Source organism: Trichosurus vulpecula, chromosome 6 (assembly GCF_011100635.1).
Source record: "Trichosurus vulpecula isolate mTriVul1 chromosome 6, mTriVul1.pri, whole genome shotgun sequence".
NCBI lineage: Eukaryota > Metazoa > Chordata > Mammalia > Diprotodontia > Phalangeridae > Trichosurus > Trichosurus vulpecula.
Window position 1 is genome coordinate 219,950,592 of NC_050578.1, and position 23,541 is coordinate 219,974,132.

General features: G+C 37.2%; 1 protein-coding gene across 1 annotated transcript; it reads right to left on the bottom strand.

Moving 5' to 3' along the window:
- Nucleotides 1-1,685: 1,685 nt before the first annotated feature.
- LOC118854062 (olfactory receptor 508-like) lies at nt 1,686-2,624 on the bottom strand. Its single transcript, XM_036764371.1, has one exon. The coding sequence runs from the start codon at nt 2,622-2,624 to the stop codon at nt 1,686-1,688; it is 939 nt and encodes a 312-aa protein (XP_036620266.1).
- Nucleotides 2,625-23,541: the final 20,917 nt, after the last annotated feature.

A 23,541-nucleotide genomic window follows, 5' to 3' on the forward strand; every position in this document is an offset into this window, starting at 1 on the left:
GAATGTAATCAGATAAAATTTAATAGAAATTAAAACAAAGTCTCACATTTGGGTTTTAAAAATTATCTTTCCAAATATAAGACAGGAGAGGTGTTACCAAAAGAGGAAACAAACAAACAAATCAAACAGTCCATCCGAGAATCATCTGATATTTTAGTGAACTGCACAGACAATATGAGTCAAGAGTGTAATGTTAGGCCAAAAAAAAGTGGTAATGAATATTTAAGCTGTGTAAGTGAGGTATAATATTCAGAACTAGGAAGATAATAGTTCTACTGTACCCTACCTTGGTCAAATCAGATCTTCCATAGTACTGTGCATAGTACTCAGACACATATTTTTGGAAAATTTTAACAAGCTGAAGAGCATCCAGAGGGTGGCACCAATGCTTGTAAAAAACTTTGAAACCATGCTATCTGAGAACTGAGTGAAGGAATTGGGGATTTTTAGCCTAGAGGCAAAAACAGCATGGGGAAGGTGGAGAGCCTTAAAGCTGCCTTTAAGTATTTGAAGGGTTGACATGGGGGACAGTTATTAAATTTGTTCTGCTTAGTCCCACATAGAAGAATGGGAACAATTGGCCAAGATATGAGACAAAAAAGATTTGAGATGTATGTAAGGAAAAAATTCCTACCAATTAGAATTACCCAAAAGGGAAATATGCTACCTCAGGATATAGCGAGCTCCCCTTTTCTAGGGGTTTTTGAGGGAAAATTCTAATAGACTGCTTGTAGGAAATGTCATAGAAGAAATCATTTAGCAAATATAAATTGAACTAAATGGCTTTTGAAGCCTCTTCACACTCTGAGGTTCTGTGACCCTACCACTACTTCTTCCCCAAGGTCTTCAATTTAATAGTTCCTCCCATTGACTGGGCTAAATATCATGATTCATTCCACTGGAAACTAGAGGCAGAAAGAACTTTCAAAGAGTTCATACTTCATTTTCCTTTGGCCTATATCTTGATCTACCCAAAATCTCATAAGGAAATTCATCATGGATGCTAATGCTTCCAGTATATCACTGGGGCCCATTCTTAATTTTTGAAAAAATCAACTTGGCAAGTATAAGATGAGGAAAATATGGTAAACAATAGCACATGTAAGAAAAAGGGAAGGATCTCAGTAAATTGCACCGACACTAAGAGTTTTCTGGGCAACAATAGAAAAAAAACAAAGTGAATGTAGGTTATAGTAAGAGAAGCACAGTGTTCTTTGGATCCCATAGTGTTCCACCACCCTTCCCCATGTACTGATTTTGTGAATTCTGTGATTCTTTTGAATATGCATTGTGACAAGAAAGAACCATATATCGTATAGGAGACAAAGCTATTACTAATGAAGGCAGCACTTGAAATATGGAGGGTTCACCATGCAGGAATAGGATAACCACATCATACTTCAAATTGATGACAAAAGCCTGGATTTCCTTCAGACTACCAATCAGATTAAACAACATCAGATTCATTGGCTTTTATTTTCAGCTTATTTAAATTCACCAATTTAATTGAATAACAATGACTATATAAAATTTCTCAAGCTCATTTATTTATTAGTACTACTTAGACCTAACTGGGAGAGTAGAATGTAAGCTGCTCATGGCCAGGGCCTATTTTCTTTTTATCTTTATATCATTAGTACAATACCCTGAATATAGGAGATGCTCATTGTTGAATGGAACTGAACTTATGAAAATAAGTGTTTTGTGCCTATCAATTTTTTCATGGCCCTCTTCACTTCCTTGTTCCTCAGACTATAGATCAGGGGGTTCAACATGGGGATCATTACAGAGTAGAAAAGGGAAACCACTTTGTTCTGATCAGATGAATATATTGACTTGGGCAACACGTAAATGAATGTAATTGTCCCAAAGTAAAGTGTAACAGCAGTAAGGTGGGAAGTACATGTGGAGAAAGCTTTGGATCTCCCCTCAATGGAGCGTATCTTCAGGACTGACAACAGGATGTATACATAAGAGATAGTTATGATTAAAACAGTCATTACAATTATCGATCCCGAAGAGAAAGAAGGAAGAATTTCAACAAGAGGACCATGGGAACAAGAAAGTTTCAGCAAGGGTGAGTAGTCACAGAAGAAGTGATTGATTTTATTAGGGCCACAAAAAGACAAATTCAATAAGCAACCAGTAAAGGTCCAAGCATTCACACAACCACCCAGGTAGGATGTGATGACTAACAGAGTGCAGACCCTGGTAGACATGTGGGTGGAGTAGAGTAGGGGGCTACAGATGGCCACATACCGATCATAAGCCATCACAGCCAGCAGGAAACACTCAGCTGTCCCTAAGTTGACAAAAGAACAAAGTTGGACCACACAGCCTTGCAAAGTGACTGAGGTTATGTCCCCAAGGAAGTTCAGGAGCATCACAGGCATGACAGATGAGGAAAGCCCAATATCCACAAAAGCCAAGTGGCTGAGGAAAAGGTACATTGGAGTATGAAGTTGGGAGCTCTTTTGGATCAATACTATGATGCTGAGATTTCCAAGTAAAATGACAAAATAGATCCCTAGAAATGCCACAAAGAACAAGACACGAAGAACTGGGTCATCTGTTAATCCTAAAATAAAGAATTCTCTCACAATAGTGTAGTTTTTCCCAGTCATCTGTTCTCAAATGGTGCCTGTTAAGACAAAAAAAAAGGTGATTAGAAGGAAATGAAGAACTAAAATTTGAGTATCTCTTTTTATCAAATAAATGTCTATTGCCAACCTAATATTTGTAAGACCTTATATTAGACAACAGGTTAAATGCAATACAAAAATGAATAAGACACAGGAGGGGATATCAGATACACACATAAACAAATAAATAATAATTATACAAAAATGTAACATAGAAAATGTATTAGAAAGTGGTTCATACAAGTACTGTGCTCTGAAAATACAGAAGAAGGAAGTCAAGTATTCCTTCATGGAGCTGCAGGTATCTGAACTAGGTCTCAGAATCAGTAAGTTTCAACAGGAAAAGATGGGGTTGGGATGCAAGAGATTATAAATGACACTAATTTGGCTCAGAAAAAGCCCGGGCACCTGTCACCACAGCACACTTAGTTCATATTTGAAACATTTGGTCAGTTTAATATGTTGGAAGTTTTGTTAACGTCTGGACTGATATGGCCACAGTGTAAAAGTTCATCCACAGAGATAGTTTGGAATCCAACTGACTGAACAGCTGAGACTGCCCAAACTCACACAAAGTCATCGAGACAGATCACAGAAATGTAAACTGACACAATATGGAGATGGCCCAATGCCACAGAGAGTGAAAAGGAAAACACATAACATGGGCCAGGCAGGAGAATGACGAACAGCTCCATTTATTATGCAGAAGTATAGGGCTTATGCAGAGGCAAGCAGAATCAAAAAACCCACATGCGAGGCATTTGCATAACGCGTGACTTCCTCATGCTTAGTTCCCCTTTTGCTGTAAACAATATTGTGTTAATAGCCCGTAGGTGGTAATTACCACGTGTGTGCTGTGGGGGTTTTGGAGAGAGCACGTGTGTACTGAGGAGGCTTGAAGAGCCTTTATCCTGAGCAGCACGTGTATGTTGAGGGAGTGATGGAGAGCCCACGTGCCGAGTTATCAGCCCACGGGCAAGAACAGGCCTCTGGCCTGTATCTTATCCCAGAATGGACTTTCTCAGAGCTGGCCCTCTACAGCAAAACACTTCAGTTTGCTCATATTCACACACATACCCCAAAGCAACTGGGGAGACGAAATATTATCCAGTGAACTTGGGAAACACAGAAAAGTCCAATCCAGAAAGCCATAGTTTAAAAAAAGGTCCTTTTTAAGGTATCCATTCCAAGACATTTACTCTAGATAAATGCCAACTATTATATTTGTTTTGTTCTTTGCAGACCTGGTAAAATAATACATTTGTTAACTAGTCATTAAGGAGATTTATATTGACAATACACCTGCAAAGCATATAAACATTTACATTGGGAAGTTAACAAGCAGAGATTTGAAGACAGTTTTCTATGGCACAGCACATTTTCACAGTCATGAAATTGATTGAGAGAGAGAGAATGCAACATCCTGTTGTGTTTATTGTTTGCTAATTGCAAATCATGGAACAAGTTTTGTGGGTAGTTCTGTAGTGATCTACCCTCATATTGATGAGAGTAGAAACAATGTTTTAGACCACCACCTGTGCCATATGAGGAATTAGAAATGGTACTTAAGAAAATGAAGTTGAAAAAAACAGCTGGATGTGACTAAATGTAGACACAAGGAAATCAGTGTGGGAGGCCACACTCTTACAAAGGCACTGAATGAATCTATTTCCAAGGTATCACAGAGACTGCAGAAGAATGGAAAAGCTAACAGATGATATTGTTGCCCTTCCCTTAACCTCTCATGGCTTTAGTTTCCTCATTAGTAAAATAGAGATGCTAATAGCACCTACCTTGCCATGAAGATCAAATGAGATAATATACGTAAAGCATTGTGCAAACCTTAAAGGGTTATATAAATGCCAGCTATTTTTGTTTCCATTTCTTTGATATACAAAAATGCACTGCTGGGAACATTTTGGTGGTTATGGGACCTTTCCTTTTGTCTTGGACTTAATGCATGCACACACACATGTATGTACATATGTATATGTATATATACATAAATGTATGTATATGTATATTGTGTTTGTGTATACTTATGTTAAAAAGATAACTTCTTTTTTCTAGATGATGTTAGATTGTGAATTGAGCTTTTAAAAGAATCTGATAAAAAAAGGTATTTGAAAACTGTTAAATATTTAAAGGAATATATTGCATTTTAAAATAATGATAATAAAATTTATGATAACAAAAAGTCCATTTTCATTTGAAAATTTTGGGCTATTACTTCTAAAAATTATGAAAATTTATAAAGTGCTTTGAAGATGCAACTTCCATACATTAATTTGAGCCAACTATCAGGTATTTGCTATATGTCTGAAACCCCAGAATGTGTTTAGTCTTAATTTATAAGTAAAAGATAAATGAAACATAACTGGAGGGAAATATAAAGAAGTTAATAATATTCAAGCCTAATCTGTGATTAGTTAAATTTTACTATTTGAGGTAAAAACTCTTGCTACTATAATTTGTTATTGCTTTGAGTTTTGATTACAGGGATGTTTGTCTAAATTGTCATGAAGCCAATAATGGAAAATGGCACATGCTGCAGCCTGAGAACAAGTATATGTCTGTCCCTGTCCCTGGGAATAGTAAAGGGGTTGACTTTTACATGGTCTAAGGAAGGAACCTCTTGACTCAGTTTCTCCACTGTGCTATGTCCTTTCTGAACAGGAAATTTCCCCAGCTGGTTAATCCTGAGCCTAGCTTTTCATAGCCTCTGACTACATGATTGGCTATCAGAGATGACTCATGCCTGGAATCAAACAGAAATAAGGAGAGTTTTTCCCCTGTTATGGTATATGTCAGATCAGTCTCTGCCCCTGAAGGGTTGAGTTTTGACATTGTTATAAATACATCCCTCCTTTTCCTTTCAGAGCAAATTTTTATAATCAAGGCAAGTGAACAGTAGAATTTATTTATGTATAATACTCAATCTATTAATTAATAAGACTGATACAGAACATCTGTGAGTTACTATAACAAAATTCAAGTATATGTAACAATAATGTTGCTAGCAGCTACTGTGGCTGTGTAAGACCAATAACACCAGCACACTGAAGGGCTGCCAACACAAGTTCTTTGATCTTGTTTTCTAAGGAAAGCAACTTTAAGCGGTTAACAATCTTACTTTAATTAAACATACATATACGATTCACTTAGTTCAGGGGAAAAAGTCAGCATCATGAACTTCAGAGCAAATATAAACAGAAACTACAAACAGGTCAACAGACAGGCTTTGTCTGACCAAGACATCACATACACAGTTACCAAAAAGAGAAGCATCAAAATCTGGGTTTTCAAAGCCGGGGGCTGCTTCAACAGCTTGCCCAGAGTCTCATCACCAACACTATTTCAATGAGTATACCCTCAAAAGTCAAACACTAACCTTCCAGTACATATACACTGTTCAGAACCCTGAAGACTTGGGGCCCACCATCCAGGATGTGGAGAAAGTTCCTTGACCACCAGGACCGGGGTGTGGGAAAGTTCCTCAATCACTAGCACCACATCATATGCATTGTTTCCAATCAATGACTCACGATTGCCATAGTGCTGAGAAACACTCCAAAACAAAAAGGGGTTACCGGCCCCAATCAAACAAAGGCAAAACTCATTAAAGGCAGTTGATAGCTTTAGCATCCCAAAAGAGAAGAACAGCAAAAAAGTCCTTCCCTGATTACCATTACAGTATAAAAAATTTTACAATTTAAATCTGCATTTGTAGTCAACTTATAACAGATATGATATCCTGCAAAAGGAGGAATTAGACAAAGTAATAATTTACTTTACATAAAGATGTAAAGTAAGAGTTTTCTAAATAGGTGGAATGGTAAATTTTGAGAAAGCCACAGCATTAACTATTTGCTCCAAGAATTATACATATCTATATGATTGGCTTCCAATGCATCTATAGTGGAAATGTGGGCTTTTAGTCTGTTTTAGTAATAAATTTTCAAAATCAGATTAAGGATTTTACATATACAATTGCACCGGTACTTGTAAAGAAAGTGATTTTTTTCATTTTTCAAGAATTTTTCAAATTAAACATTCATGATGTTTTTAAAGATTCTCATATCAGGTAGAGAGTTTATGTAAAGATAAAAACAGGAAATGGTATATGAAAACTGAAATTCTCTGAAGTTTCAGGTTTGGAGAACCAAATTTAGGGGCTTGTCGCAAATTGTATAAAGTGTTGTCACCAGCAGATTTTATCAGAATTAGCCAGGAACCTCTACAAGTTATTTGAATCCAGAGAAGTAGAACCCCCTTCAGAGCTGCACTGACAGTGAGGCCTATGTCAGAATGTCCAAGGGAAAAGATCCAGGGACCAGATGACTACATGGGACATCTAGCACTCAACTCAAAATGTGCTTATTAAATAGACATTGGGAGTGGGTTACTAGGCTACACAGTGACTTGATGTTAATTAATATTGAAGTCATTTTATTGCTTTGGCCTTTTGTTTCATCTTGTTTATGCTTATGTTTAAGTTTTCTTGCTTACTTTGATGATTGATGATATAAAAATCTCCCTTCTCAAAATTAGTCCTTTATGAGCCCTCCAAGTAGTTTGATCTGAAGCAGACTGACTTGCCTATTTCTGATTATGAATATCCGGGAAAAAAAAACTTAGAGATTTAGCCTATAGATAAATGATCCATCTTGGGGGTGGGGAGATATTAGGCTTTCCACTTCTACATGAATCAAAAGGGATAAAATTGAGAGAATTGGGAAGAATGGAGCAAGTGGTAGTGGGAATTAAGGTAATTGAGTGAACCACACTGACTCCATCTTGTGACTCACTTTTGGAACTAGTTTACTTTTCTTTCTATTCAATTTCTGTCTTGTGAAAAAACTTTATTCAATTGTAGAAATTCTGAGAAAACCTTAGTGCATTGCTTGAACCTAACCATGCATGGTTGGGAAACTGGACCACCTCTAACTGCTACTTAGGGTCTCCTAAATAAGGACTTCCTTTATGCTGACCAGAAACCCAGTCAGATACAAAGAGTTCTCTCTCAACTATGCATCTCAAGCAAACCATATGTGTTATCTGTATCTATGGGTCAAAGGATAGGGACATTTTGGTCACTTTTTAAAAGCATAATTCCAAATTTCTTTCCCAAATGTCTCAACCAGTTCTCAGATACACCAACACTTTATGCTTTTCATCATCTTTGTCATTCTGCTGGGTGTTACAGATCCAGTTAAAACTTATTTTTCCCTTTTCTGAGAATTGTTTCTTCTTTCTAATCACTACTCCTTTCTAATCATGTGATTCCCAGACATTTCTTTCTGTGGAGGACAAATTTTATCCCTTTCTAACAATTATAATAATATTAGTTATTTGAACCAAATTTTCATACAGTGGTTAATGCTTTGCAATTAAAAAAACTTTTTGCTCATATCCTTTCACCACTTGTCCACTAAAAATAACTCTTGGTCTTATATCTTTGTTTTATTTCTCTATGTATTTTGGATATCAGATCCAAATATCAGAAACATTCGTTGCAAAGATTTTTTTTCTCAATTGACAATTTCCTTTTTATCGTAGTTTTGTTGATTTTTTCATATAAAAGTTTTCAATTTCATTTTATCAAAATTATCTATTTTATTTTGTGATTTCTGTTCTTATTAAGTTAATAATCTCCCCAAGCTGAATATCTCCAAAGTCTACTAATGTCTTTCCTTTATTCCCTCTGTAGGAAACAATAGGAGGAATTTTGTTTCCCCCGGATAAAAAGTACTCTTCCTACCTTTGAGTATAAGCCAGAAGTGGCTGGTTCTAATCAGAGCTGTGATCTAACAGAACCAGGCTTATGATCAGGTGAAAGGATAGAAGCTTGTATGCATGATTAACGAGCTCTTTGAGGGCAGTATGACATGAGCAGTTCAAGGGGGTTGCATCTGGCCAATGAAGAACAAGGTATGATATTCAAATTGGGAGGTGTAAAGGCAATCAGTGAATGGGAAGATCTTTCCCACCCATTCACTGGGTTTTGGGGGCAGGGCTCTCAGGGTCCTGGGGGGGAGTGACTAGGACTGGAGCCAATGGTAGGCACCTGAGTTCTGGTCCACATGATGACATGGAGCCTGTGGTGGGAGGAGCTTGCTGAACGGTTGAAGCAGAGCTGAGAGGCAGTTGGTGAGGCAGTTGGTGAGAGCAGTTAAGAGCTGAAGGAGACAGAGGAAGCAGTCAACTAGCTGGAACACAGTTTGGAGATTGCAGTGGAAGCAGTGGAAGTGGTGGCAACGGTAGCAGGCTGCTACAAAAAGGCAGAACTGACCCTCGTGGAGACCGGAGAGTGCTGAGGCTTGAGGCCAGCAAGTGGTCTTCTTGCTGGAGGGCCTGGCATTGGAGGGGCGGGGGGGAAGCACCAGTATGGCTTGGCTTGCTGCCATAATGTTTTTCTGTGGCCTCCTGGTCACTATTGTGAGATGGGCATCTGGTTTTGGAAGGCTCTTGCCAGGATGTCGAACTGGGGACACTGGTCTGTGGGTCTGCTACTTTTGAGTTTCAATAAATGCTTTAACTCCTCTGCCTTCTACTTAGAGAATTCCTTATATCCTGTGATTCTGGACCATTCAGGCATATTCATGGTTATCCTTGAAGTCATGAATTCTGCCTTAATGATATAGGAGGCAATAAAAAGACTGGCATTTCTCTGAACAAACTGTACTCTCCATACAGGAGGTACACATTCCCTAGGAATGCAAAATAATTAGCTAAGTCCCCATACTGTCTTAAGGGGGCTACACATTTATTCAGAAAGAATAAATGTAAAATATAATGAAAACCTTCCTGGCTTTCCAACAAGTATTGTTAATTCTTAGACTAAGTATGTTTCTTACAGTTCTCTTCCTCTGCTCTTCACCCTGGGCTTAGGGAAAGGGGGGACCCCATCACTGGAACCCCAAGGAGGGAACTACTTAACATAATGTCTTCCCTCTGAGATTATCTCCCATTTATCCTGTATGTATTTTGTTTCTCCACAGCTGTTTGCATGTTGTCTGCCCCCATTAGACTGTGAACTCCTTGAGGGCTGAGACTCTTTTTGCCTTTTTGTGCTTCTAGCAATTGGCACACTGCCTGGCACATGGTAGGCACTTCATAAATGATTATCAATTTCACTTGACTTGCCCTTTACCAACTCATCATAGGGAACACTAAAGTGTTTTATCAATTCTTCCTGATATTCCAAGCCTTATTTTCTGTAAAAAGGGATATTATGGTATCTTGTTTTGCTCCTACAGAACTTATTTGGAGGTAATCAATAGCTGTGGGGAAGCTCACTTACTAAGACAATGGCCATCCTGGTGTCAGGAGGAAAAAAACCAGTTGGCCTAGAAAGGCTAGGCTGGGACAGCCAGGTCAAGCCTGAGGGGCCATGCCCTAATCAAGTATCTTCCCCAACACACCTACATAATTTGCATAATCTGCATAAGTTAAGAAGGAAATGTAGGGAAATGAAGAATGTAAATTAATTCTAACTCAGGCAAGGGGGGTAGAATTTGTTAACCTCACTCTTGTTTCTTTATCCTCACTACCATGCCTACATAAACTGTATAAGTTAAGAAGGGAATGTAGGGAAAGGAAGATTGAAAACTAACCCAAACTCAGACAAGGAGGATAGAACTGGTTAACTCACTCCTGCTTGTGTGTCAGTGTGGGTGTTCCTGGTGAGCACTGCACCCACTTTCTCATGAGCACCATAATAAAATGCCTCCCTCTGCCCACTCTGTTTCTGAGTTCTTTCGGTGAGAGTAGACTATCACATAGATCTTCCTAAGGTTATGCAACCAGGAAAGCAATGAGCTGTGGAATCACCTCTTGGGCTTACTTCCTGATCCTGCCTAGGGAGTTCTGTGATCCCCAAAGCCATATTAAGGAGCCACCACTTGGGTCTTCCTCAGGGTCTGACCCTGCCTTGGGAGTCCTTTGATCCATACAGTCATATTAAGGGGACATCACATGGGTCTTCCTGAGAGTCTGACCCTGTCTAGGGAGACCTGTGATCCCCACAGCCATATTAAGGAGCCACCACTTGGGTCTTCCTCAGGGTCTGACCCTGCCTAGGGAGTCCCGTGATCCCCACAGCAATATTAAGGAACCACCACTTGGGTCTTCCTGATGGTCTGACCCTGCCTAGGGAGTCCTGTGATCCCCACAGCTGTGTTTCTCACATTTTCCAACATCTCTTGAGCATAAATTTCTCACTTTAACAGCTGCTGCCTTCTTTGGCAGCTGGTTCTCTGCTGCTCGAGGTCAGCCCATATCCACATTTTTTCTTAAGAAAGATATTTGTCAAATAAGTCTCAATCCTTCAAGCATGCTTAGATTTGCTCTTCCTGCTAAGTTACATAGAACATGTGAGATATTCCCTGCCTGTTACTAATCCAATATGGAGAGATTTAGTGAGCCTACTTCTGGCCATCAGTGACTGAGTCTATGGTGCTATATGGTGACAAGGAGTCTTCCGGTTCCTGTAGCACTGGAAGAACTGATGACTCGGTATGTACTATAGCAGAAATAAGTTTATATATAAAAGGATTGCTGTGCCCCACCCTTTCATTTCTAGCAGTAAGCCAGGCAAGATCTGATGTGAAGTTGCAGATGGCGGGGAGGGACAGCAGCAGCCCTATCTCTCACCCTGCTATCATGAGTATTTGGTACCTCTGTTTCTTTTGTATTTGTTCTTCCTGGATAATAAATGAATGACACGGGAGAAGCCAGAAAACTGGTGGAACTGGGAGATCCATCAAAGCCATGAGATGTCTAACTAGCAACTGAAGTGAGGAGTAGTAAAAGTCAAATGTAGTGAGTGGCTAGTACAGCAGCTGAGGGACCTGTTTGATCAATCCCAGCACTGAGTCCTGTAAGGAGCCAGTACAGCAATGTAGAGGAGTGACTCATTCATAGTCAACACCATTTACCAGAAATTAAATTAATGGGGATTTATTAAAGGGAGTGTGGAAAAATATGATTCAGGGCATCCCTCAGGCCCCTTCTTCCCAAGTTCAGTTTTGCTTCAGAAGGACATTACTGGTAATGGAATTGCATTGACTCTCCTTATCCTGGTCAAACCCCAGCCAAGCTTCTAAATAATTTTATCTGAGGTAAGAAAGATTTGGTGGAGAAATATTCTTTTGTCTACATAGCCCAAATTGGGGAGGGGGTTGTTCCTGATAGAAGAGGTATTTCCTCTGTCCAGAATTGATGATGAAATTATATCAGCCCTTCTTGGAAGGGTTTAAAAACTGTGTACCCTAACCCCAAAATAAGCCCAGTTCAGACTGGCTCCCTTAGGGAGACCAGTTCTAGACTGCAGCTCCCAAGCAATGCATGACTACCTTGAGAGAAATAAAAACATGGACTATACAACCTAGTTCTGTTCATCCTTTTTAAGCAAACACTGAGATTGACAGGAGAAAAAGATTACCAGGGCCATCCTTCAGACATACATATGTCTCCCTACCTTTGTGATTCAAGTTCCAGTACAATCTTCCCAGAGACTTTATAATTATGGAAGGGGGATATAGTGCACCAAATGAGAAGGAAAGAATGTTTTGTACCAACTACATTAAACCTGAACCTATTTTCCCCAGGCATCCAATCTGTACAGAGAGAGAATGTGCTCTAGGTTTAGGGTGTGGTTTTGTAACTTGTCTTCTTGCTATACCTTCTCAGTAAATATCTTTTTGCAAAAAAAAATCATGTCTACTGATAGATCAATATTGTGGTAGAGCACACAGAATGGGAGCACAGAACCCCAAGGTATAAGAGGAAATATCTTGGTGAAGCTTTGTCAGAAGATAGAAATCTTTTTCCACCGGAAAACCAAGACTTTGAAACGTAAAAACCTTCAGAAACAAAATATACCATAGAAAGGGTCTGAGGTTTTAATACCTAAATTGCATCTTAAAAGACTGGCTGGGCAATGAGCTTACCTCCAGGACAAAAAAATGTATTCATACCATTGCTCCTGGCCACTCATCTGCACAAGATCCCCCGAACAGTATGAGAAGTAGAACTGACTGAATTGGGACTGATAACACTAAAGCAAGGTGGATCCTGAAGCCAAAAAGGATTGTCCAGACAGTAAAAGCTAGATCTCTTTCGTACCCAGCTTGGAAATAATAGGCCATGTCAGAACTAAGATTGTGAAGGAGTCAAACAGAAACAGATTCTGTCAATCCTAAATTAAGAGTGATTGCCCTTTTTTTGGCTTGTAAGCATTTCTTTTGTTTGCAGAGATAAATAGCCTTCCAATACCAAATCTACATTATACTCTGAATACCCATCTGTTCCCTTTAGGAGAGATCTTATGAATCTATCTGAGCTTTCTTTGCTTTTTCCTGGCATTCTGGGGTGGGAGTATAAAGAGCCAGAAAATGAGGTCCGACTCTACCAGGGCTGAACTCAGCCCAAGTTAGCTCAGAGCTGGGGACCTACATGTGTGAAATGGTTATCTCTAGGATCTTAGTTTTCTATCTAGAAAGGAACTCTGAAGCCAAATAGCCCAACCTCCTTCTTTCACAGATGACAGTAAATACAGCTTTGTGACTCACCCAAGGTCAAATAAATAATGTCAGAGTCAGGATTATGAATTTGGGTCATTTATCTAGAGAGTCAAGCAGTGGAAAGAGTGTCACACCTGGATTCAGGAAGATTCGTCTTTCCAATTTCAAATCCAGCCTCAGACACATTGCCTCTGTGACTCTGGGCAAGTCACTCATCCCAGTTTGACTCAGTTTCCTGATCTGTAAAATGAGTTGAGAAGGAAATAGCAAACCACTCCAGTAACTTTGCCAAGAAAACCCCAGATGTGGTCCTGAAGACTGAGACACAATTCAACAACAACTGTAGAGTCATTATTCTTCCCACTGAATCATAATGCCTCTAACCTCCCTTCAACTTCTATTTCCTAGAAAATCATTATCTTACTCATTCAAATAATTAAATATATAAATCAAAGCACAGTGTTTGTCAACAACTTTCAACATCGAGAGTTTTTAAAATATGTTACTCTGAAGTATATTATAACACTCCCCCCTGAGAGAGAGTTATGGAAGAGAAATCATTTAAGCATTTACTCAAAAAATTTAAATTTAAATTTTTAAAAAGGCATTTAGTCAGTTCTGGATTCACCACAGGACCATGGCAAATGGAAAAAATAACCAAGGAAACATGGAAAACATGGGCAAAAAACATGAAAAAAATAACCAAGTCCAATCCCTTTCTTTTTCAGATGAGAAAACTGAGCCCTTGCTTAAGGTCATACTGTTAGGAAGTGGCAGGGTCAGGATTTAAACCCAGGTCCCTCTGCCCCCAGTCCTCTTGCTACTGTGCCAGACTCTCTTCTTCAAGAGCTACTGCCCAGGGAACCTTACACAGCAACTATTAACATATCCTCTTAATTGGTCTCACTGCTCCTGGTCCCTTTCCCCTACAATTCAGCCTCCACCCAGTTGCTAATATTCTAAAATTATCTTCCAACAGCACAAATCTGACCACATCAACCTCCTGCTGACAAGCCTTCAGTGACTCCTTATTGTCTCCAGGAAAAAATACAGAATCCTCAGGCTCTCACTTAGGGTCTTCCTTGATCAAGTTCCTGTCTACATTTTCAGCCTTATTCTACATCATTTTCCTTCATATAGTCTATAATCTACACAAACTGGACTCCTAGCTATTCTTTGCACTAAGGGGTATGCTGGAAAATGTTTAACAACTGGCATTCAGGAGGGGAAAAAGTACAGTCAATGCTAATCTGAATTATTAACATTTTCTCTATCACTTTCTTAAGGCTAGACAATCAACAACAAATAAATCAAACCCTCATTTCTAGTATTTGTTTAGATTTTTGAGGTGTAATGCTAACAATGAAAATTTCACAACCTATTCTGGCAAGCTGAATAGAGCTTGCCCCAGTACACTCCTGCCTTCACTTGATATTCTGTCTCCTTCCTCCAGGCATTTGCATAAACTGTCTCCCATGCACAGAAGTATCTTAATCTTCTCAGCTCTTAGGTTTCCAAATCTCAGACACACTATTAAGTGCTAGGGATCCAAAGACAAAAAAAGAAACAATATCCAATATCATGTGGCTTATATTCTACTATTTGTACACAGGCAAATGCATACAAATAAACAAGTAATTTCAAAAGAGAAGGTGCTAAGACGTTGAACAAATCAAGACAAAACTCACGTAGTGGATAACACTCCTATAAGGATTCTACAAGGCAAAGAGGGAGGAATGCTTTATAGACCCTTGTGTAAAAGTACAGAAAGGATTTCAGATATATTAATAGAAGTATAATATCCATTGTGAAGGAAGATGGAATCCCACTGTCCTCTGCCCTTTCATTGGAAATGCACAAGCAAAAGGTTGATGATCACTTCTCAGGGATTCCAAAGAAGGGACTGCTGTATCAAGATTAAAATAAACGACCTCCGCGTTGGTCCACTATATTACCAATTCACGTTTTGTAGGGGGTGACCACCTCAGAAGAATCCAAACTGAAGGGACAATGGGATGATGGAAAGATGTGTGGTGAGAGTAAATGAGGAGCAACACATTATTCAGTGTGTCAAGAGCAATCGAAAAGCATTATCAAAGAAACATATAACCAGAACAAGAAGAAAAAAAAAGGTGGGCCAGTCCTGTAGCTAAGTGAGGCTGAACAACCTTGAATCCATGCTCAGAGGCCTACTAGCTGGATGACCCTGGGCAGGCCACTAAGCTTCTTCCAGACTCACTTTCCTGACTCATAAAATGGAAATAATAATACCCACCTCACAGGGTAGTTGTGAAGGCCAAATGAGATAAAGTATATACAGCTTTTCCTATACCTTAAAGAACTATATAAATATTGGCTATAAATATTAGTAGTATTATAGGTGAAATGATGCACTTCTATTCATGAAATACAGAACAAGACCCATAGGAAGGTCCCCAGAGTACTCTATAAACCTTTAATGGAGAATTTTTGGGAAGACATGGATAAGAATCTCACAACATGGAAAGCATGATGTGGGGGTGGAAATATGGGTTGAGATTTTCACTTATGGAGAGAGAATCCATATGGACACTTCTAACCATCAGAGAAATTCTATGATTTTATAATTTTATCTGTATTTAAATACAAAATGATTTGATTGTTTTAAGTAGTAAAACTTGATCTAACTGCAGAAAAGAATATTGGAGGTTAGTTGCTAGCTCTGAATAAGCAGCCTCTTTAACTATAGAAGCCATCAGTGGCAATGCCCATGGATGCTTGGGGTGCTCCAAGTCACAGCCAGAGGAGGAAGAAGAAAAAGATGAGAAAGTAAAGGGAACAACCTTTTACAAGAAAAATTGAAAGAGGAGAAAAATGAGAGAGAAGGAAGGGGAGAGATGTGGTACATGAGCAATAGAAGAGAACTTGGCATTCATAATTATCTCTTCTTGATATAAATAACTAATATAGAGGAAAGTTCAGTGAGATATTTTACCTATAAGGAGGAACACTGTGTTTCCTCAGATGGTTATTTAGAATTACTATAATCACATGACAATAATATTAAAAACTCACACTTATGCAGATCTTTACATTTTGGAGTGATTTATTCATGAAAACTCAGTGAGGTAGGTAATTACAGATATTATTTTCCCCATTTAGAGTTAAGGAAACTGAAGCTTCCAAAGGTTAAGTGACTTGTCAATTGTCACACAGCTAACAGGTATTAGCTGTCCCTATCCCAAGACCAATTGCCTTTTTACTACATTGAATCAGTAAGTGTCTGGGAGACAGTTAGCTCGTAACATAGAGGCTTCTCTTCTTATATCCGTATATATGATGTGTTTGTGTGTTTTCTGTAAAATACTTTTTCCCTCTATGTCAAACTGAAACTTTGGGGTGAATAAAAAAATCAAAGTGATATATTGGTTAATATCTTAGTAAAAAGAATTTTTGAAAATGAAAAAGCTTAAATTAATGGGATGCCATGGGGTAGGGTGTCAAGAGCTCTGGTTTGGGAGTTTGAGGACCAGGGTTCAAATCCTCCCTTTGCTATTTACTATTAATTGGGTAAGTGAGTCACTTCATCTCCTTTACTCTCAGTTTCCCATCTGAATAAATTTAAGAGTTGAACTAGATGGCCTTTGAGGTCCCCAGGACCAAAATCTAGAGGTGGAAGAGATGTCAAAGACCATCTGTCTTCTACTCTTCTTGTAACAGATGAGAACACATAGGCTTGGAGAGCTTCCCTGACTTATTTGCCCAAGGTGACATAGGTATTACTGTCAGAGGGAATACTTGAACTCAGATTATCTGACTCAAGCCAGCACTCTTTCCACCATATTATACTGCTTCCTACTAATAGAACCTTTTGCATTTTCAGAATTTGTCTTATTAAAATATCAACCATTGCATCAGTATAACTCCTTTATTCACTCCAAAGCTTCAGTCTGTGAAGAAAGTGAAAAAAGTGTTCTTCCAAACACACACACACACACACACACACACACACACACACACACATGCATACACAGAGAAGAACATCCATAGTATTAGCCAATCATTTCCAATCAGACACTTTTTGTAGTAATTTAGGATGTTTGGTTGGAGCAGAAGAAAATGCACTGAATTTGCAGGACTTGAACCCCAGCTACTCTTAATACCTGTGTGACTTTGGGCTGATTGTTTAACATTTCTAGACCTCAATTTCCACATCTGAAAAATAAGGGGATGAGATAATTTCTAAGGACCTTATTAATCCTAACTATGATATTATGAACTGCATTTACATACTAAGATATGACATTATAATAACACTTGTGTATACATACTCAAATCTCTGATACCACAAGAAAGTAACTGTATGAAGAAATAAATATTTCTTTTTTAAACATGAGATGAAGACCTATGGAAATCCAAAAGAATTGTGAATGCTCACATGACAAGAGGAATACACATGCTTGCCTGAAATGAACCCCAGATAAAAAAGATCCATGTGTTTCTACAGCAATATCAGAGAAAACAGAGGTACCTTTTGGTAGAGGAAGATGATGTGTTTTGATGCCAAGGAATTATGTGGCTGTGGCAGTATTATATTTATGTTGGGTTCAATGGCATTTGGGATTTAACCCTTTGAGAATCTATGACCAAACGTAGATTGGGTCATTAAATTGCATCAAGGATTAAAAAATTCCACACACACAGGTATAAAAAATATTCTCAATTCTCAAGGGCTCCATTAATTTTTTTCTTGGTTCATGTATATCTAGGATAAAAAATAAAAATTGATAGTGACATAGACAGACCAGTAAATATCATCCTACTGTGGCAGATCTTCAATTTTGATCTGAATCACTACATTCTACATACTTGCAAGAAGCTGTATTACATATGAAAACAAGGCTCATAATCCTTGCTGTCTACACTGTGTACACCCAATACTGAAACTAGGAGAATTAATAACCCTAAAATGGCCTCTAAGTGTTCAAGTGAAAGTTTCAATCCATGGGGCAAACTTCATTGTTGTCTTATTTTAAGGAACTGTCACAGTCACCTGGCCTTCAGTGACTACCACCCTGATTAGTCAGCAGCCATCAACATCAAGGCAAGACACTCCACCACCAAAAAGATTATGACTTTCTGTAGGCTCTGATCATGGTTAACAATGTTTTTAGCAATAAAATATTTTAATTAATGTTTTAGACATAATATTGTTTATTGCACACATAATAAACTATGATATAGTGTAAACATAACTTTTATAAGCACTGGGAAACCAAAAAGTTCTTGTGACTCACTTTATTGCCATATTTGCTTTATTGCCATGATCTGGAACCACAGCCTCAACATCTCTGAGGTATGCCTATACCAAGTTTGGTAAAAACACACATTCATTCTGAGCCAAACCAAACCTGATAAATCAAATCAAATTGAGAACTTCTGAAGCTGCATTCTCTATAATGCCTAACATACCTCCTGGGCCTGTGAAGTTGTCAGTGGTATTTGAATTTTGAATGCAAAAGACAATTCAGAATTCATTTAGTCCAACTTGCATGAAGTAGAAATCTTCTTTACAAAATCCCCAACAAGTGACCATCCAGCCTGCTATTGGGTAGGGAGGAGGGAGAATCTTTCTGAATTTGAATCACCCCCCACAAAAAAAGAGCTGTTACACACACACAGCAAAACATCAAAATAAAATCAAATAAATAAAACCATGAATCTCCATTTCATTTCACTTACTTTAAAAAAGACTAAAAGAAATTTTACATTCTACAAAACTACCCTGCTTAGCTGTACTTCCATCTTTTCTTCTCAAGATACTAGATTAGAATTATATCTATTTGCCAATCTAAATATTTTGAGTCTGAGGGAAATGGTTTTTAGGCTTAAGCCACTTTCCTAGAAACTATTCCATAATAGGAAATTAGTTCCCCAAGCTGTATTTAAAGGTCAGCTTCCTTTCCAGAAAAAGTCACCTACACAAAAACCATTACAACCAATGAATAGCAATAAACTCACATATCCAAACTGATAATAAGCAAAAATCAGATTAGAACATCCCAGACAATGCGCCAATGGAGATGGAATCAATGCAATTATTAAGAGCTATTTTGCTGAAGCATATGCCAATAAAATTGACAATCTAAGTGAAATGGATGAATGCTTACAAACATATAAATTGAGTAGATTAACAGAAGAAGAAATAGAATATTTAAATAATTCTATCTTAGAAAAAGAAATTAAACAAGCCAAAAATAAACTACCTATGAAAAAATCCCTAGGACCATGTGGATTTACAAGTGAATTCTGTCAAACCTTTAAAATTTAATCCCAAAACAATAAAAACTATTTGAAACAATAGATAAATAAGTCCTACCAAATACTTTCTATGACCCAAATATGGCTTTGAAAACTAAATCATGGAGACCAGAAATAAAGAAAGAAAACCATAGACCAATTTCTCTAATAAATATTGATGGAGACATTTTAAATAAAATGCTAGTAAGGAGATTATAGCAATATGTCACAAAGATCATACACTATGACCAAGCCAGATTTATACCAGGAATGCAGGGCTTGTCCAATATTAGGAAAACTATTAGCATAATTGGCCACATCAATAACAAAAATCTTGTAATTATATCAATAGATGTAGAAAAATCTTTTGAAAAATATCACATCCATTCCTATTAAAAAACATTAGAAAGCAAGAATAAAGGGAGCCTTTCATAAAATGATTAATAATATCTATCTAAAATTAAGAACAAGCATTATCTGTAATCTTTATATGAAAAACTAGAAGACTTCCCAGTAAGATCAGAGATGAAGAAAATCGGTACATTATTATGAAAACTAGTCAATATTGTACTAGAAAAGCTAGTTCTACCAATAATACAAGAAAAAGAAATTGAAGCAATAGGAATAGGCAGTGAGGAAAGAAAGCTTCCATTCTTTGCAGATTATATAATTGAATACTTAGAGAACCTTAGAGAAGCAACTAAAAAAACCTAGTTGAAACAATTAACAGGTTTTTTTATATTTTATGCTTTTCCCAATAATATGTAAAGATAATTTTAAAATTCTCTTTTTTAAATAATAAGTTCCAAATTCTCTCCCTCCTTCCCTCCCCTCTCCCTGAGATGGTAAGCAATTTGATATAGGTTATACATGGGAATCATGCAAAACAGATTAGTCTTGTTGTAAAAGAAGACACACACAAAAAAAAGAAAGAAAAAATAAGGAAAGTCAAAAACAGTATGCTTTCTTCTGCTTAAGACTCTATCAATTATTTCCCTAGAGATGGATAGCATTTTTCATCATGAGTCCTTTGGCATTGTCTTGGATCATTAGTGGATCATAGTGCTGACAACAGCTAATGCATTCACAATTCCTCATCATACAATATTGCTGTTACTGTGTGGATGTTCTCCTGGTTATGCTAACTTAACTTTGCATAGGTTCATTTAGTTCTTCCCAGGTTTTTCTGATATGATCCTGCTTGTCATTTCTTGTCATTGCACGATAGTATTCCATTACAATCACTTACCACAACTTGTTCAGCCATATCCAAATTGAAGGACATCCCCTCAATTTCCAATCCTTTGCCTCCACAAAAAGATCTAATATACACATTTTTGTATATTTAGTTCCTTTTCTCTTTTTTTAATCTTTTTGGAATACAGACCTAGTAGCGATGTTGTTAGATCAAAGGGTATGCACAGTTTCAGAGCCCTTTGGGCATATTCCCAAATTGTTCTTTTCTGGGCAGGAAGTGAAAGGAAGACTAGAGAAAATTATCTCACGTAATAAGGGTGCACAAGTAGACATCTATACTAGCAAGGAGGAAGGGCAGGGCAGCTGACACTTGAATCTCACTCTCATATGAACTGATCAAAAGAAGGAAGAATATATAAATACAGTTGGATACAAAAATATAGTTTACTCAACAGGGAAATAGGAGGGAAAAGGAAGAAGAGGGAGGAGGAATTAGAGGGAAGGCAGAGTAAAGGACAGATTACTTCTAAGTGAATCATTCTAAGGAGCTACAAAAATATTTACAGTACTATTTGGGATGGCAAAGGATGGGAATCTGAGGAGGTATCCATAAATTGGGGAATGTATGAACATGTGATGGAATATGAATGTGATGGAATACTACTGTGTTCTGAGCACTGAGCACTTATCAGTGTAATGACCAACCAGGATTCCAGATGACTAATGATAAAATACACTACCACCCTCAAGACAGAGAAGTGAAGGACTCAGAATACAGAATGAGACAAATATATTTTAGGACATAGGCAATGGGAAAATTTTGTTATGAATAACTATACATATCTCTAATTTTTTTGTTTTACTTGCTTTCTCATTGAGAGTCAGGATGAAGTTAGGAGAAAGGAAAGAAGGCTGTTCTTTTAAAATAAAATGAAAGACAGACAGAAAGGGGAGAGAGCGAGAGGGAGAGAATAAAGCATGAAACTTCTCTTAAGGAAGATAAAACAGGAAAAGGATTCTTGGCATCTGTGTGGCTCTAAAAGTCATTGCTCTTTAGTAGCATCACAGATTGAGGATATGAAATACTACCACTTTTTTGTGAATGGAATAGCAGGAACAGGGAAAAAAATATGCTACACTAAAAATATTGGTCTCAAAGAAGCTGACTCTAGGATAGAAAAATATAATAAGCCAACTACTGGTTAATTTAGAAAAACATTTTTTATTAATATTGCACATCAAACTTGGTTTTATGAAAAGTTGTATGAAGGTGATGAATCAAAATCATATACTTTTTTGAAATCTGAAAAATACATTTCCACAAATCAGTGAGGCTAAAACCAAAGAGAGGATGTTTGTGAGTCATCAAATAAGAGACAAGATGAATGACATTCAAATAAGAATTGAATTAAGTTTAAGGAGCTACACAGAAATAATTTTTTTGAAGTTAGCCAAAACTTCTTGTGAACATACAAGACAGAATATCCCCAAGAATTTTCTCAAAGCCTTGAAGTTATAGGATCCAACATGTCCCTCAAGACCTGCCTCTTAAATCCACATTTAACCTTCTTCCCCTAAAACCTGAATACTATCATTAATGTGCCTGGTTAATTATTCTATAGAGAAATCCCTATATGGAAAAACAATACCAGAAATAGTGAATACAAAACATAGTAGCTGACTACAATTGGATTTTGAAGAAAGACATTCCACAGGCAAAATACAAAAGAAATCATCAGTAGGTACATGTTAGGTGACTTGAGCAAGCAATATTTTCTTTAGTGAAAATTATGTTTAATAATATTAAACTGTGCTTTCTATGACAATAGGGAAGATCTGAAACAATGTTTGAAATCAGCATGCACACAAAAAACCTATAGGGTTCTCCTATTTTATGGGAGTAACAGAACAACTTTTTGTTGTTATCCAATATAATTATAGAGATATTTAGAGTTCTTCATAGGATCATAGATTTATAGTTGGAAAAGACCTTAGAGATTATTGAATCCCACTTTTTCATAATACAGGTGAGAACATTAAGGTCCATAGAAGTTAAGTGACTTTACCAAAGTCACACAGTTTGGATCAGAGGAAGGCTTGGACTCCAGATTTTCCTAACAAGCTCAGCCCTCTACCCACAATATCATACTAGCTGAGCTAATGAAATAAGCAACACTTCCCAAATTCATCTATAAACTTCATAGTATGCTGATCAAAATACTGCCAGCATAATTTGTGGAATTAGATAAAGAATAACAAAATTAATGTGGAAGAGTAAAACATCAAGAATATAAAAAATTACTAAAAAGCAAAAAGGAATAAGAGGGACTTGACCTCCTTCATGTCAAATTATACTATGAAACAGTGATAAAACATTTACTGGTTAAAAATAGATCAGTGAAAGAGGTCAAAAATAATAACAACAATTTCATGAAATATACATATAATGAAGAAAATTTTTAAAGATCCCATAAAATGAAGATAAGTGACTTATACTGACATACCTTTCAAAGGTGGAATTAGCAATCAGTAATATCAGGTGTTTTCATGTGCACCTGTAACCATATTTAATCTTTCAGGTTTTTCTCTTTGTTCATTCTTAGATGTTTATAATTCCTGTTTTCTTTTTCCTGTTTTCGTTTTCCTATTCTCTTGTCTATATATTTTGACACCTATATTTCTTCACCGAAGTCAAAATTTATTACAATGAAAATGGATTTAATTTGAATCTCCATTTTATAATGAGTCTTTTGTTCATAATTTCCTTATGGATTAAATATTTTATTATATTATGCTCAGAGAAAATGGGAAATATCTTCCATTTTGTCTTTATTTGTGAATGTAATCAATTTTGACAAAGATGATGTATAATGCTTAAAAATAGTTATACTAGCTTT

Coding starts and splice junctions, on each gene's coding strand:
- LOC118854062 (XM_036764371.1), bottom strand. CDS start 2,624: ATGACTGGGAAAAACTACACTATTGTGAGAGAATTCTTTATTTTAGGA.